The sequence below is a fragment of the Suricata suricatta genome, chromosome 4 (genome assembly GCF_006229205.1).
Source record: "Suricata suricatta isolate VVHF042 chromosome 4, meerkat_22Aug2017_6uvM2_HiC, whole genome shotgun sequence".
Taxonomy (NCBI): domain Eukaryota; kingdom Metazoa; phylum Chordata; class Mammalia; order Carnivora; family Herpestidae; genus Suricata; species Suricata suricatta.
Window position 1 is genome coordinate 157,001,016 of NC_043703.1, and position 15,973 is coordinate 157,016,988.

At 52.7% G+C, this 15,973-nt stretch overlaps 1 protein-coding gene across 4 annotated transcripts in view; it reads right to left on the minus strand.

Annotated features, from left to right (window-relative positions):
• The window catches only part of LPIN1 (lipin 1), a 72,209-nt gene that overhangs the window by 21,917 nt on the left and 34,319 nt on the right, over nt 1-15,973 (minus strand). For 2 of the 4 annotated variants that reach the window (XR_003908049.1, XM_029938283.1), the window contains exons 6-13: nt 14,450-14,557; nt 11,009-11,138; nt 9,513-9,825; nt 8,499-8,592; nt 7,533-7,723; nt 5,505-5,598; nt 4,714-4,783; nt 1,350-1,442 (exon numbers count right to left, since the gene is read on the minus strand). Coding sequence is in view for 3 of the 4 variants with exons in the window: in XM_029938283.1 (XP_029794143.1) it covers nt 1,350-1,442; nt 4,714-4,783; nt 5,505-5,598; nt 7,533-7,723; nt 8,499-8,592; nt 9,513-9,825; nt 11,009-11,138; nt 14,450-14,557 (1,093 nt within the window). In the remaining variant the exon portion in view is untranslated. The remainder of the gene's footprint in view (nt 1-1,349; nt 1,443-4,713; nt 4,784-5,504; nt 5,599-7,532; nt 7,724-8,498; nt 8,593-9,512; nt 9,826-11,008; nt 11,139-14,449; nt 14,558-15,973) is intronic. The other 2 variants (XM_029938284.1, XM_029938285.1) reach the window with 2 other exon arrangements.

Genomic DNA, 15,973 nt, shown 5'->3' on the forward strand with positions numbered 1-15,973 from the left:
CCTGCTGAAAAAAGGCCTTTGGAAACGCTAGCTGATGAAGGGAAATGGGGAGAGAGGGGTCCTAGGAACACCAGGCAGAGTAAGTGGCATATGCAAAAGTCCTGGGGTAGAGTGTGTGTTCAGCCAGGAGGCTAAAGCAGAGAAGGCAGGGGGAGGATGGCAAAGAGGTTTAAAGAGGGCGGCAGGGGCTGGGACACAGGTGGGTAAGCCATGGTAAGAACACTGGTCTCACTATGGAGAATAACATATAATGGACCAGTCTCCTTAGTCAACCAACGCAGCTACTATGTATAGAGGATGAAGAAAAGAGGGCGAGAAGAGACCAGATGACCACTGGAAGCATCCTGGGAGAGACAGGGCTAGCCTACATCTGGGAAAGGAGGGGGTTGGAGCTGGGGAGAGGTGGGTACATGTGAGAGATATTTAAGATGGTAAACTGATAGAATCTGATGATGAAGTGAATGTAGGAAGTGAGGAAAAAGGAAGGGTCTAGCCCGTGGAGGGACAGCGGCACCATTTTGCGACCATGGTCTGGCCAAGGAAGAAGTACAAGAAAACCGTGGCTCAGTCTTAGGGTCCTGAAGCACTCACGTGGACTTTCCACACAGCTGGCTACTTGATCAGTGACCGCGGAACACCAAAGAATGTCTGGTTTGCAAATAAAAGTGCAGCCATCGCATGGGCGTGGGTGGGGCTGCGGGGGGGGGGGGGGGGGGGGGGGGGGGGGGGGGGGGGGGGGGGGGGGGGGGAAGGAGGCCCTAGGACAGCCCTCCATGACCGCCCCCTTAGGGGGTGGAGCCAGAGTGGGGACTGCCTTCAGAGGAAGACAGCCCTGCGGACGCGGGCATGCAAGTCACGCCGAGAAGGTGCTTCCAGAAATAGGTTGAGAGGTTGGCAGAGATCTGGAAAAGGTCACGGGCATCTACAGAAATGGAAACCGTGCCATTTAAGTGAAATGACTAACGAGAATTAGTCTACACCAGAAGTGTAACCTCATTCCAAGCATACTCACAAGCAGCAGAGATACTTAACTTTAAAAAGGAAAGTAAATTATCAGACAAGTCCCTTGTTTTCACAGATGAAGAAGCTCCAGAGGGACAGTGACTTGACCCCAGCGCCCAGCGGGTAGCAGGGTCAGGAGGTGAGCGGGGCCTCTAGCCGCACCTCCCTTTCCTCCGCACCCTCCCCGTGTCCCGGAGGCCTTTCCCTGCTTCTTAGCAGAGCTGGCCCCTAGAAACTCAGTACTGGGCCTTAGGCTTATCTCTCGGACACACGAGCGTGAAAACTCACTCCACACACCCAGAGTTGGCTGAGCTAAGTGGACATGCCCTTCTGTTCCCCACGCTTACCTCTTTGATTGTGGTATTTCTTCCCCGCCATGAAAACCACCATCTTCCACCCTTTCTGGGCATCTTATCCCTCATGATAGCTTCCACAGTGGCCTGTTTTAAATGGATGGTAACATAAATAATGGAACCAAAAAAAGATCAACTTAGCACATTCAAACCAAAAGACACACACATGCAAATTAAAGTAAGATTAAAAAAAAAAAAAGAATCAGAGAAAACACAACATACTATTTGTGGATTAAAAATTTTCGAGAAGCAAAACCTAATGGCGTCCAAAATTACATGAAGATAACTTAAGCACGAAGACTTAAGAAGATGGCGAAGGAATAAACAAACGACAAATAAAATACAACATGAGAACAACAAAAAAAAAAAAGAAAGCGTTGAAAATCGTTAGTGATTAGTAAGACCGGAGGTTTGCAAATTAAAGTGATTTACTGGTTAAAATACCATTGCTCTCAATGTGATGATTATAAAGTAAAAGATGAAATGACTAACATGAAGTATAGGGTAAAACAGTTTTAAGCAAAAATAATAATAATAAAACGCACAGGATCTTTTTAGTAAATGTGAGCTGCCGAATCTTGACCACCTGAACTTTAGAAGATAATCTGGGTTAAAATCTCAAGTATTAAAAAGAAACTCATACTCTTGCCCTAAAGAAATGAGAGTTTAATGGGGGGAAGACTAAATAATAATTCACCATTTTCTAAGTATTTCCAAAAGAAGAAAATATCGATCTCGAGGTAAATTCCAGCACCAGGGAAATGGGTCACAGAACTCTCAGAGAACCAACACCTCCCTGCTGGTGATGAAAAAACAGGCAATGTCTTCGAGCCAAATGGACAGCAGGTACATAGAAAGATAAACAATTCACATATTCGCCTGAAGTGTGCTTCTTTCGGTCACTTAAAAACCCCTACCCGCTACAAAAGAAACTCCTAATATACCAAAAACCAAATCATTCATAACCTGTTCACAAAGAGGATAATTTGGACAGATATTGATTACCCCATTCTTCCTAAATTCATCCAGAAATGTAACAAAAGCCCAATTTAAAAAAAAAAAAAACTACGAGGATTATTTTCATACCTAGACCGAGCGATTCTAAAGTTCATTTACAAAACAAAAATAGCCCAGAAAATTCATAGACCAAAGAGTATTAGGCAGGCACAAGCTCCATGAGATATTAAAATATATTTAAAAGCTACGGTAATTAAAAGACTGCATGTTGGTACTTGAGTAAACCCACACACGGAACAGAAGACAAAGTCCGGAAGTGAATCTAAACGTGGATTTAGAGAAGAGGAGACCAGCCGTAGCTAGCCGTTCTCAGCAGTGGGGCAAAGAGCTGCCTAACGAAAGCACTGAGATACTTAGGTCGCTATGCCAGACCCGGTCACTTGCCGCCCTGGACACGTCATCCCCCGTCTTTCTTGCCAACAAATCCGAAACTCCGTTCAAGAACCAAGCGGCAGCACCTTGTGACCTCGGCTGGTCTACGCCTTTCACCTTCGCCACTGTTGTGGCTGCAGCTGGTTTGGAGGCGATCATGTGACCAATGGCAGCCAATGAAAAGGGAGAAATCTGTCTCTATCCTTCCTGTTTGGGATGTGGCTGTTTGAAAGAATGGATGGGGGGGGGGGGGACAGTCAACTTGTGAACACAAAGGGCAAGCCAAGAAAATCGCAGAGAAGCTAAGCCGAGTTCACCGAGCCTGAAACTACCAACCTCTCAGACTCTTATTACGTCAGATAAGAAACCCCTATTATTTAGGCTTCTTGTATGTAGTTACTCTGTTTCCCAAGATCCCATAACCAGCCAGGGAAAAAAATTAAACAGAACCGGATTTTGGTTCCCGATATCTCTGTTGATCTCAAAATAAAAGCCAGACGGGTCAAAGATTTAAGAGAGCGCTAGGGGGAAAAATGGCCTATGTTCCCAAGATTTGCACGGGAGGAAGCGGGGCCCTTCTAAGGGAGACCATCAGAGATGCGCACATTCCCCCCGTAAAACGAATTCTGTAGTAATAAACGCCACCAGCAGGGGGAGACTGACAGCTCATAAAAAGATTTGGGATGCACGTCACAAAGACTAACTTCTGTGAGCTAAATCCTTTAAGGCGAAGGAAATTTCTATCGCATTGGTCTTTTTTCCTGCTGCTGTGTAAGAGCTGAGAAATGTAACACAAAAATGCATCCTGGGCCGAGGTGCCTAAGTGGCTCAGTCTGTTGAGCGTCCACCTTCGGCTCAGGTCATGAGCTCACATTTAGTGAGATCTGTAGTAATTGTGGGTTCGTGGCCCACGTCGGGCTCTGTGCTGCCAGCTCGGAGCCTAGAGCCTGTTTTAGTTCTGTGTTTCCCTCTCTCTGCCCCTCCCCTGCTCACACTCTGTCTCTCTGTGTCTCAAAAATAAATATACATAAAAAATGAGAAAAAGTGTATCCTGGGCCACGGATCCCATGAGGAACCAGGAAGGGACAAAACAAAACCAGTGAGGGAAACGTGAGGTCACAACCTCCAAACCCCAAAATGCAGGCACACGCGCTTGAACGCATACAGGTGCACACACGTGCGGGAAGGAGCGAGCACAGGCTCAACAGAGTCAGAGGAGACCTTCAAGAACCTCAGACGTCAGTCTGCTCTGCTACCACACCGAACGGCACAAAGCACTTGCTAAGCGGACGCGGGAGCCGCACGAGGCACCGTCTTTGCAGCACAGAAAAGGTATGATCTAGGAGGGAGACACAGGGTGGAAAACCGAACGATCCCAGGCCCAGCGCCCAGTGGGTCCTCGGGGGAGCACGAGGGCACGGTGGGCTACCAGGGGCCCCCCTGCCCTTCTAACCCTGCTCCTTCCTGCAGCCGTCACGGCCGCCTCATGCAGCTGAGAAGCTACCAGACCCTGCCTGCTCCCCACCTGGGCCGCTCAGCCCCGGGCCTGCTTCCTGGCTGAGCGGCACCGACGCCCCCCAACATCTGATGCGCCGCCTCCCAGCACCCAAACGGCCACCTACTCCAGCCCCTCTCTCTCATCCCCTCGCCATCCCTGTGCTCTGACACGCAGCATCTACTGCACTGCCCCCACCTGGGTCCCTAGCACAGCAGGTGTGGGAAGAGGACCCTGGAGGCAGGATCTGATCTGGCGCCACAGTGACTGGGAGGTTTCGCCCCAATAAACCAGAAGGGGAAAGGCCATTCAGGGAGCGAGAGACAGAGTCCAACCTCCCAACGTTTCTGATCATGAACTTCAGAAGAACGTGATGCAATGAACTTTGTGGTTCTAAGAGAACAGTGACATTCCAAGTGCCCAGGTGACTCCCCCCGCCACCGTCAGGGCCTGCTTCCTCATGGTAAAGCTCACCTTTGGCAAAGGCTTCTGGAAGGCCTGCATCGCCAGGAGCAGAGGGGCCGCCGTGGTCCAGTTATAATATCTGACAGGAGGGGATAAAACAGATGTCAAAGATCAAGGCTCAGGCTGAAAACCCTTTCAAGCGTCACGAGAAACAGTCACGGGAAGCTCTGGAACTTCAGCCCGGTCCCTAACAGGCCAACACCCCCCCCCCCGCCCCCTCACGCCCCTCCCTCGCGGGGCCCCTCGTCCTGCTGACCCCACGGCAGCCAGCCCCGGGAGGCAAGCACAGACAGGCAGACACAGTGGCCCCCGTGCCCAGCATCACGGCTCATCCAGCCGGCAGCGTGCCTGTGGCGTCTCTTGCCACACTTCACGGGAAAGGCAACCGGGCACCCCAAGTTAAGACCTACACGCCCTTGACTTCCCGTCAGGGAGGAGAGCTCGCCAACAGGCTACAAAAACGCCCGCACAGGCCGTGACCCGAGACCACGAAGCTGGAGCGGATACCGACCTACTCTGTCCACACCCGTGCCCGACACAAGCCCGAGGCCCGGGCACCCAGGGCGGAGATCGGACACGTCCCGGTATAAAATCTGGTACCGACGAACATGAAAACCCATGTCGGCCTGCCAGCTAGACAACACCACAGGGTCCTGCCGGTGGTGAAGGGCTGGCGATACACTTGAACCAAGACCTCATTTCCTATTTCTAAGGGCTCTGGTCGCGGTCTCTGCTTCTGAACTGGTAAAATTCTAACAGGGTCACGTGACGGCCGCGAGGCCCTCCCAGAAGGAACTTACTTATTCCCGATCTTCACCACAAGATTGGGGTCGTCGATGAGAGCCGGGTTGTCCACAAACTGCTGATACGACACGGCTTGTTCCAGAAATGCATCTGCGGAGGCAGACGTGGGGGATGAGGAGCACCTCGTTCAGAAGAGGAGGCTCGCTTCCCACCCACTCGCCCACAAGCGCTCTCCCGCTGTATGGACAGCCCTGCCAAGGGGCCTGCAGAGGGACGGAAGCGAAGGGAGGAGGCTGGGGGCAGGCGGAGGAGGTGCGGGGGTGAGGCACGGAGGGCAGGTGCGGGAAAGCCCATCCACACACGCATCTGCAGAAGCCGTGGAGTGGTAGGCGCACCCGGAACCCAGGCCACTCAGTTCAAGTCCCGTGTGTTGGTGAGAGCTTGTAGTGAGCAAGAACTGAAGCTCCCCGAGGCTCGGTCCCTGGGTGTAACTCGGGGATCAGAACTGCACTCGGTTCCCTGGGGGCCAGGAGGCTGGATGAGGGCTGACTGGAAAGCAGGGCACCCTGAGGGCTCACGCGGTGCCAGGGGCGTGGTGCTGATCTCTGTGCCGTGTGTTCAAGTGCAGAAGGCGGCCGGAGACCCTCCCCGCTCCCCCAGCCCCAGCACGCTCCCGGAGGCCCCAAGACCACAGGGTCCAGAAGCCCGGGACCTCAGCCCTGACTCTGGCGTCTGTAACCAGCTCTGACCTAAGGCCCTGGCCTCCCCTGGGCCCTCCATTCAGCCGGGCCACGTCGTGAGCCTTGATGAGGGCTCTGACCACCTCTCCATCCCTAAAGCCTGTTCCTCCCTCGCCCGAGGGAATTCCTTCATACACTGAACAAAACCAGGACCCGGCAGGCCCAGGACAGGGACAGTCATCCCGATCATGAGGCCAGCTGTCATGGCCACGACACGTATCTCTGGAAGCCTGATTCGAACCACCGGCACTCTCCTCGGGGGCTCCCGGCCTCCCCCGTGCAGACCCCCACGAGACGACCGTGGGTGCACGTGGACCAGACAGGGGCCACCATCGGACACCCCTCACCCGTCCAGAGTGCTAAGCCCCCCGCAAGGCTTCAGAGTGGCTGCGCCAGAGATTGGGAACCATCGTGTGGCTGGTTATTAGAGGGGAGGGGTCTCAGGAAGACGTTGGGAAATGGACTAAACCAGCCGGATCACACTGAGCACCTTCTTTCATTTCCTCATCAGGGCGATGGGTCTGCGGGTTCGGGCCCCAGAGTAAAGGGCCCCAGCCTTGAGAAGAAAGGCACAAAGCCCTGAAGGGACCTGAGGGAGTCGAGGGGACTTCTCAGGGCAGGAAGGGGCGACGGGGGCTCGTGAATGGCAGGGGGTGAAGTGCTCGCCCTCACCCACCCGCTGCGGGAAAGACTGACCATTAAGGGAGTGCGGGGGGGGGGTGAGGGGGGGTGAGGGGGGAGGGCATGATGAGAAAGAGAGAAAAGTGGCGGTAGGAGGAGTGGAGGACGGACCCCCGGGGCCACTAGGTCCACTCAAGGAACTCGACAGTTGGTGAAGGCTGGGAGTACTGGAAACCCGTCATTATGAATACGGGGCCGCTACGAATTACACCAGGCCTGAGAGTACCCCCCGGGACCGAGCTGGGAGGCGGCCCTGAACTTGCTCAGACTAAGACGCCCCTTCCTTCTCCAAGACCTGACAGCATCTGGGCACACTCCAGAGCCCTGTGCTTCCGTGCACTGACTCCCCCTCCCCGGGTCCCAGGGGACACCCGTGCCGGGCAGGCACAGGGCAAGGGGACACATCACGTGCTCAGCAGACACGCCTGACCTCGAGCCATTCGTGAACAGCAGAACCCTCAGGTCAGCCAACTGCAAGCCAGCAGCATTTATCTGGGCCTTGAGCCACCAGGAGTCACTTGGCTATCACTGACAAGGCCAACTGGAAAGCGACTTGGGACATGAACTAGAGAAGCCCAAGCTTTTGGACGTTCCGGCCGGCGGCCACAAGAGGGCGCTCGTGGCTCAGAGACGGGGAGCAGCCAGGCTCTGGGGCAGCCTTACCTTTGGTGATCTCCCTGTTGTCACTGAGGCCCCCGCAGAGGGAGATGGCGATGGATGGCAGGTCCCTCAGGCTGTCCGAGGTGCTCTCCACGCCGCTGTCGACGCCAGAGCTGCCCACAGACTGCGGGGACTGGTTGGCTGACCGGGTGCCATTGTCGCTGACCTGTTTTGCGAGCCCGGAAGGATCTCCGCTGGAAAGGGGCAGGGGGGAGATGTTCTGACGTCAAAGGACATCATCAGATGACTCCTGCCATGCGAGAGCCCTTGCAGGAGCAAAGGAGGTCATCTCACAACAAAGGAAGACAAGTTCAACGAATTTCCGTAGGAGAGGAACAACTATTTTAGCCTCCTTGGGTCCCCTCCCAAACCTACGTGCAATGAACTGAGAAGGCACGCTGTCCCATGAGGCCCCAGGACCTCCCAGGAGCCAGCCCTCTGCAAGTCGCAGAACTGAACAGGGGCCCCCAGGGGCCACGGGAGGACCTCTCCTGGGGAGGGACACAGCCGTGGTGTCACCGCGAGGCAGCCGCGTCCCTGCCTTCCTGTTCAGAAGGTGGGAAGCCAGCCACCCGGGAACAGACCCACACAGGCGTCTCTGGAGGAAGTCCGTTGTGGTTACTGGTCGCTTCTCACAGTAAAATTTGAGCGTCCCACGCCCTCTGCTCACTTGCTTTTTAATCAATAAAAAAGAAACCAGACTCACACAGACTAACATAGAAAATGATCAGAGGAGGGGCGCCTGGGGGGCTCAGTCGGTGAAGCGTCCGACTTCGGCTCAAATCATGATCTCATGGTTCGTAGGTCCGAGCCCCGTGTTCAAGCCTGCTTCTGATTCTGTGTCTCCCTCTCTCTCTGACCCTCCCTGCCTCACACTGTCTCTTTCTCTCTCTCAAAAATAAATAAAACATTTTTAAAAATTAAAAAAAAGAAAAAGAAAATGATCAGAGGAATGAAAGTAAATTTTACTTTTTGGGAAAATACAGGGCAGCAACTTCGGGGTCCATGTCTGTGAGGTCATCCAGGTAGACGCCATCAGCACCCAGATGCCGGCTTCGTTTGTCTGAAAGAGCACACGGCCGAGTGAGGACCCCGCCCCCAGAACCGCGGGCCGCTGGCAGCTCTAGGGGGCACCTGACGCATGATGAGCAGACACGCGCACAAGTGCCCCCACGGGCCCAAGGGCGCATGAGTCAGAAGTCAGCAGCGTGACCCCAGAGGCCGACGACCCCATCGCCGCCAAGGCCGTGACCCTGGCCAGGCTCCGGGACTTGGCGGGTCTCTGTCCCCACGTGCGAAGCGAACCAGGCTCACGTATGCTGCAGCGACCCGCCGTCATCAGCCCTTCTCCGGGTCAGGAGCCCCAGCGCGGCAGTCCACACGGTGCAGACTCCCTGCCCGCCTGGACCAGAGAGCTCGCTCACGGGTTCACACACAGCCAGAAAACTGGGTTAACACACTAGGCTGGACGTCAGCGCCTCCGGACAGGCAGCCAGCTGTGTCTCAGACTAGCAATTATGGAGCACCTACTGTGTGCCCAACGCTATCCTGGGCGCAGAGGAGACCAAAGGAAACCAGACCAAAAGATTCTTATCTCACCGACCATGTATGTTCTAGCAGGGACATTCCCAGCAAAAACGGGTGAACACACAAATGCTCATCTGAAACGGGATCCGCGTGCTCGCAGAAACTAAAACAGGGCAATGCGCTAGACTGAAGCTCGGGACGGCAGAGGGGGGGGCCAGGATGAGCTTCCTACGCAGCCCCAAGTGTGTGAAGAAGACCTCATCCCTCTGCCGCTCTACAAATTGGGGGGCTCATTGCACCAGCCAAGGATTGCTTTCGTCTGATTTCCTATAACTCGAGTCTAACAACACCTTCAGCAAAAGGGCCCACCTCGGCGGCTTCGGAACTCCCGAGAGAACCCGGCGCACCGCGCGCCAAGCTCCCGCCCCGGGAGCCCACCCGCGCGGGCCTTCCCACCTTTTTTCCTGGAAGGAGAATCTGCCTTGCTCGTCGTGGGGGCTACGCTGGCAGAGGGGGGCTTGGGGTCTTCGATCGTGGGTAAAGGCGGGGCTGCGGCTCCTAAGGCCTCCACATCTTCTTCGCTCACAAACGTCACGTCTGCTGGAGGCTGGCTCGGCTCTGACCCGGGCGGCACGGGAGGACCGGCCAGCGTCGGCGACTGGTCACTGAAGGCGTCTGAAGATTCACTCTGAATGGCCTGAAAGTGCATCTTATCACAGATTTTTCTGCTGTTTAACGGACTGCAGTCTTTCATCTTGTGTGCAGATGACTGGATCGAAGGGGCAGAGAGAGACAGACAGACAGACCGGTCAGAGCATGAGCAAGCAGAAAAACAGAGTTAGCTAGGGAAACACAGTTCACCAACTAACGATCTGCAGAACTGCCCACCCTCGGGGGTCAGCCAGCCATTTCTACACCTGCCAAAAGATTCTAGAAAAATCAGACTGTCCGCAGCAAATGCACTCTCATCTATAACGTGGACTGTCACAGAGAAGTAAGTGGGACTCGTCACGGCCAGTGAATAGAAGACACTCAAGTAAATGTCCCCCCGTAGAACGGGAAGTACATTCATACGGCGGGCAGTCTGCAGCATGACAAGCAATGACTTACAACCACACACAACACGACGAATGTTGTCAAACTGACCTCCACTGTACGCTGTTTATGCTTCTGGGGGTCAAGAGTAACCACAAAGGGTGGGCCTCCAAGTTGCGGGTTAAGCCGTGCTTCCCAGTCTGGGTGCAAGTCCCACGGTTACCTTCACAGTGGGGAAACTTACTTTCTGTGCGCTTATGACCTGGGCATTTCTCTGGATGCATGTCACAGTTTAACGAAGTTTAACCCCCAAAACATGAGTCACTAAGTAAAGAATTGGCGGTCGGGTCACAGGAGTGGGAAATGAACATGAGTCTCCTTCTCCGAGGAGTGCCCAGCTCTGGGAAAGAGTTATCCACACAAAAACCCCAAGTGCGAGGTATGGGCTGGAAGGAGAAGGGGGGCATTCATTTCTGTGTCCGATCTCACAGCTTCTAGAGCAAACAGAAACACCACAGCAGCGGTGGGAAGCGCCTGCCAGAGCGATGGCACTTTCTGGCTGTTCCTCCGGTGACAAACGGCCTGAGCCTGTAAAGACGGCTGGCTGGGTCAGCGCTGTGACTGTGGGCAGAGAAACCCGCATTTTTCGTGAAGGTGAACTATAGCCCAGAAGAGGAAAGAACCCACAGCTTTACAAATTACAATATTTACAAATATTTACTGGGGCTACAAGAAGCTACAGCGTGTTCTAAAGGCCTTACAATAGTTTTCTAAAAAATTTACAAGAATATACCCATGATGACTTTCAGTAGACGGGAATACGAAACAGAATTTCCTGAACAAAGAGCACGCCCGTTTCACGTTTTTAGAACCCACCGTTGGGGCGCGGCAGAACTGAGTGGGGGTGAGAAACTCACCTTTGCAGCCTGGGGCAATTCTCCCCAAAGCCAGAGCATTTCTAGGTTATTCTTCTGCACCGTCCTCTCTGTGCCCTTACTGACCAATTCTGAATCACTTTTCGGTGTGGAAGGTCGGGAGCCTGAAGGGCTGAAGGAAACACAAAGCCATGATTAAACTGGGAAGGGAAACTTTTTGAGATGTTTTTGGCCCACAAGTCTGTGGTTCAAACATCCCAAAGAATGCACAAGGCTTCATGACATTCCCCCCTTTGGCCACCAGGGGGTGACAGAGTGCGCAACAGGTAGGAGGCGGTTCCAATTTGGGCCACCTGTCCACCCTGCCGCCTAACTCCAAGGGGAGAAGAGGCATTTAGACAGGAAACTATTGGGAATGACAGATAAAAATAGAAAGGGAAAAAAAAGGAGTCTGCTCTCACCTCAGAACCACCCACCTCTCCCCACCTCGCCCTGAGCTCACCACCCCTGCGTTCTCAACTTCCAACCCGAGTCTGTCAGCGCTTCAGCCGCAAAGGGGTCCCCCCCACCCAGCCACGCCCTCACTAAATTCTACATTTAACACATTTATGAATCTGCACGGGCTTGGAAAACAGGAAGCTGGTCCACCTGCCAACATCACCACAAATGCTGGATGCCAGAGATAAACTCGCTAGCGTGGCAGGAGATTCTAGGCTACGATTTTACAAAACATTTGATCTTCCAGGAGTTCTTCAAAGCCCCGCCTCTTTGCTAAGGCTCGTTCTGTGGCAACATGCACCAGGCTTAATTCTCAAGCCAGGTTTTAGGGGTTGGAACTTGTGTTCTCCTCTATTTTCTGTAGTTCTACTCTGGACCGGAAAGAAGCTTTCCCTCTGTCTTGCCAAGAGCGACCGGCCAAGAGGAATCATCTTCTCTCATTTCTCACAGTATCCTCACAACATCCGGAGGAGAAGACTATACCATCTAATCATGCCCCGCCTTTACTCTCCCACATCGTGCCCCCCAGAGTGACACGGCGGTACCATGTGACGCTGGGAACACCCCCGGTCCCCAGACTCTCCGGTCCTGTGAGTCACCACTCCCGCCGTGCTTGGCTGCACAGAGCTGAGCTGGATTTGAACTCCCACCAAATACACCTTCCTGTCAGTATACGCAGTCGTAGACAAAACCAACTTGTCTCAAAGCCAATAGGGACCCTTAATGGCCAAATGGGTCCCCAGGTCTCTGTCCACTGAGCCACGTGGACCAGACGAACCACTCTCTCTCTCTCTCCCTCCTCCACTTCACACTGAGGTGCTCACAGGCTGGTCCATCGCCCATGTGCCCACTGCCCCCCAAACCGACCGGGCGGTGCGGTGCCAGCAGCGTGTGCACCGTAAGAGCATACACCACAGGACACGCCTCCGACACACCGACACAGCCTCCTCTGCCCCCTGGGAGGTGGTCCCACACGAGGGAGCCCGAGGGCTCCGTGCAGCTGAGTGGTGCCGCGCCCCTCACCTTCCCGCCTCTCTTACTAACCTCTAGTTCTGTAACTATACTCCCCAGAAAAGGGCCAACCCTCTTCTGGACTGGTGCGCCACGATTACACAGTCACCATAAGTGACATGGGCAGAGGGGTGTCGTGCCCTCCCACATACCTACAACCGCCATCGGAGACAAGCTGCACCCCGACCGGCCTCCCCTCCCCCAGCGCTGCACCCCGACCGGCCTCCCCTCCCCCAGCGCTGCACCCCGACCGGCCTCCCCTCCCCCAGCGCTGCACCCCGACCGGCCTCCTCTCCCCTCCCCGCGCTACACTCTGAGCTCAAATCGTTTGTTTTACATGCTCCTCCTGTTCTATTTTATCACATAAAATACTTTTTATGTGTTGTTATAAATTCTGTGCAACAAGAAACTGTCTCACCCACGGCATAAAATTAAGCCCTTGAGACTGAACTTGCTCTGCAGGAGGAGGGCAGCAGATTCCATCCATCAAAGCCCAGAGAGCGGACAGCGCAAGCTCCTGGGTCACACGGTCTCTGTCAGAACCACACGGTCCTGCCACCGTAGCACCAACGTGGCCACAGACGACTCGGGAACAAACTGGCCGTGCTCCCGCCACATCCCGCGAACAGAGGGCCGCCTGGGGCCGCGCCGGCTGGACACAGTTCTCTCGTCGGCCAACTCCTGCTCGAGGCGAAGGGAAGTACTGGACACAGTTCTCTTGTGGCACCAACTCCAGGTTCCCTGACACTGGTCCTTCGACGGCCGCCACAAGCCATCAGTTGCCAGAGAGGTCCTCAGGACTGCAAGTTCGCATTCACAGGGAACCAAGCCCAGTGCGGAAGCCCTAAACTAGGAGCCCCATCTCTCCTGCTCAACACGCCACATCTGGGGACCCCCAGCCTTTGTCCAAAGCCTTCCTTACACAGTTACACGCATGGGCTCTGCAGAATCCGGACTCACAGACGGAGAGTCGGGGGGAAGACTCCCAACGCCGAGTGTGATGGATGAGAAGAATGGTGACTATCAAATATTAGACTTTTAAGATCAAGGGTTGTTCAAAAAAGTAAGCTTACAAGGTCGATGACTGACTTTCACAAGTAATGCCTTTATCAACCACATTAATAGTCCTCGGGGTTTTGCCAGCCCCCGGGAGGCAAGTTAGCATTAACTGTTCACTGCTTGGTGGGCCTCTGAAAATGGCCTTTTCTCGCTCATGTAACCTCCTAAAGAAGCACCTCTGAGACCTGGCTCTTTAATCCCAAAAACAAACAGTTCCCCTCATATAAATGAGTCATAGCTTCATGGCTGACGTCTAGAAAGGAAGCCATGTAAGTCCGCCATGTAAGCCCACCATGTAGCTTAGAGTTAGGGGCAACACGGAAGAGATGGAAGCAGAAATCTCAGACCACGGCCTCCAATGAAAATTCAAATCTATACGATCCTAAACCTTAAGATCCCCTCCATGCTAGTCTCAAAAATTCCATATTCTAGAAATGCTGTGGAAACACGATTCCATTATTCAGAAAGTCTAAAAAGCTATCGAAAGGAGTTTTACTAACGCCCCTTATACTAAAGGTCTTATGAACTTCTTTGTTGAACAACCCTTGAGACAAAACAAAGATCACATTCCCAGTTTTTATTTCATTATTCTGTTTTGCAAAGCACTCCACAAAATTAGGTAGGGCTCTCTGCTTAATCATTAATTCACAGAAATCAAATTTAGTAGTGAAAAAAAATCTAATAATCTGCAAATGCTCAAAACATCAAAGGAAAACGATGGTCTGTGTGTTTTCTTCATAAGTAATTCGGTTAGTCAAACAGATTCGTCAGCGTTAGATCAAAACTTTCACTTGTACCATCTCTTATGTGTTTTCTGCATACGTAATTTGGTCAGTGGTAAACAGACTTTTGCGAAAAAGTTAGAGCACAGGTTTTATCAGGGAAGACACCCAGGTGGGGAAAAGGGCCTTCTACCTTTCTGAAGCATGGAAGTCGGAAGGCTGTGCTGGACAAGAGCTAGAAAGGCCTCCCTCGGCCACAACTGCCAGGCGGGGGCCAGTCCCTTGGCAATCTACCGGGCTACTGGATTCCACGCAGTAGACGTTAAAAGAAAGAAAAATCATAGGTCAATTAAGTTACGCGTCATATAAATTTTCTGACTAACTCTGCACAAGAACATCTGTAAGAAAAGGAAGGTACTCAGGTATCCGACAACGGCAGACGGCTGTCTGTTGAAATCACTAGGAAATCAACATGAAGTTTTTGAACCACAAGAACAGGAAACTGCCAGAAAGACTCATTTCACTTTCTCTTTCATCCTTCTGCGCATAAACGATGGTTTTTCTCTGGCCAGAATTTAGTGCTTAATCAAGCTGCCTACTCCAAAGATTTATCTCATCATCTCTGCTGCCAGTTGTCTCTTTAAAGAACATATGTAATTCCAAGTATGGAACTTTATCTATTTGTCCTAATTTGTAATTGCATTGGTCAGAGGTCAGAGCCACAGATCTGACTTGGTCGCTATTCTGGATTCGGACAGGAACACGTGAAAGAGAATCATATCCAGGGGTGTGTTTGAAACATTTATTTTGGGGGGCACCTGGGTGGCTCAGTCGGTTGAGCGTCTGACTTTGACTCTGGTCATAATCTCACGGTTCAGGAGTTCGAGCCCCGCAATCAGGCTCACTGCTGTCAGCCCAGAGCCTGGAGCCTTCTTCGGATCCTCTGTCTCCCTCTCTCTCTATCCCTCCCCTGCTCGCTCACTATCTCAAAAATAAACAAAAAATAAAACATTTATTTTAAATTCTTAAAACTAACGTAGAGCATTTGAGCAGATTTTTTTAACCCCTTAATGGTTTCTTTTTTTTTTATGTTTTTTATTTACTTTTGAGAGAGAGAGAGAAAGAGACAGCATGAGCAGGGGAGGGTCAGGGAGAGGAGTTATAAGATCTAAAGACAGGCTCCAGGTTCTGAGCTAGAGGTCAGCACAGAGCCTGACGCAGGGTTCAAACCCACAAACTGTGAGATCATGACCTGAGCTGAAGTCGGACGCTTAACCGACTGAGCCACCCAGGCGCCCCTCCCATAGTGGTTTCTAAGCATTCCACATAATTTTCTTCCTAAAGTGCCGTGTTTTTCCCTTAGGGTTCATCTCCACAGACCTAGGGAAACAATGGAAGAGGTTCCATAAAGGTCTAATTGCTGTCCATCACAACAGCCACGAGCCACACGTGGCTGCCACGACTCGAAGCAGGACACGACCAAACTAAGACGGTCCAGACATGTGAAAATCACAATGACCTTACACATTGCGACATCTCTCAATAATAACTTGCTGAAAGCTAATCATTTGATGATATTTTGGATATGCTGGGTCAAAGGAAATATATAAAAAATGAACTTCATCAGTTTCTTTTAACCTTTTAAGGATGGCTCCTAGATTGTCACAAGCATTATGCGTCTAGGGCCCGGAGCTGGTCTGCAGACAGACCTCCAGGG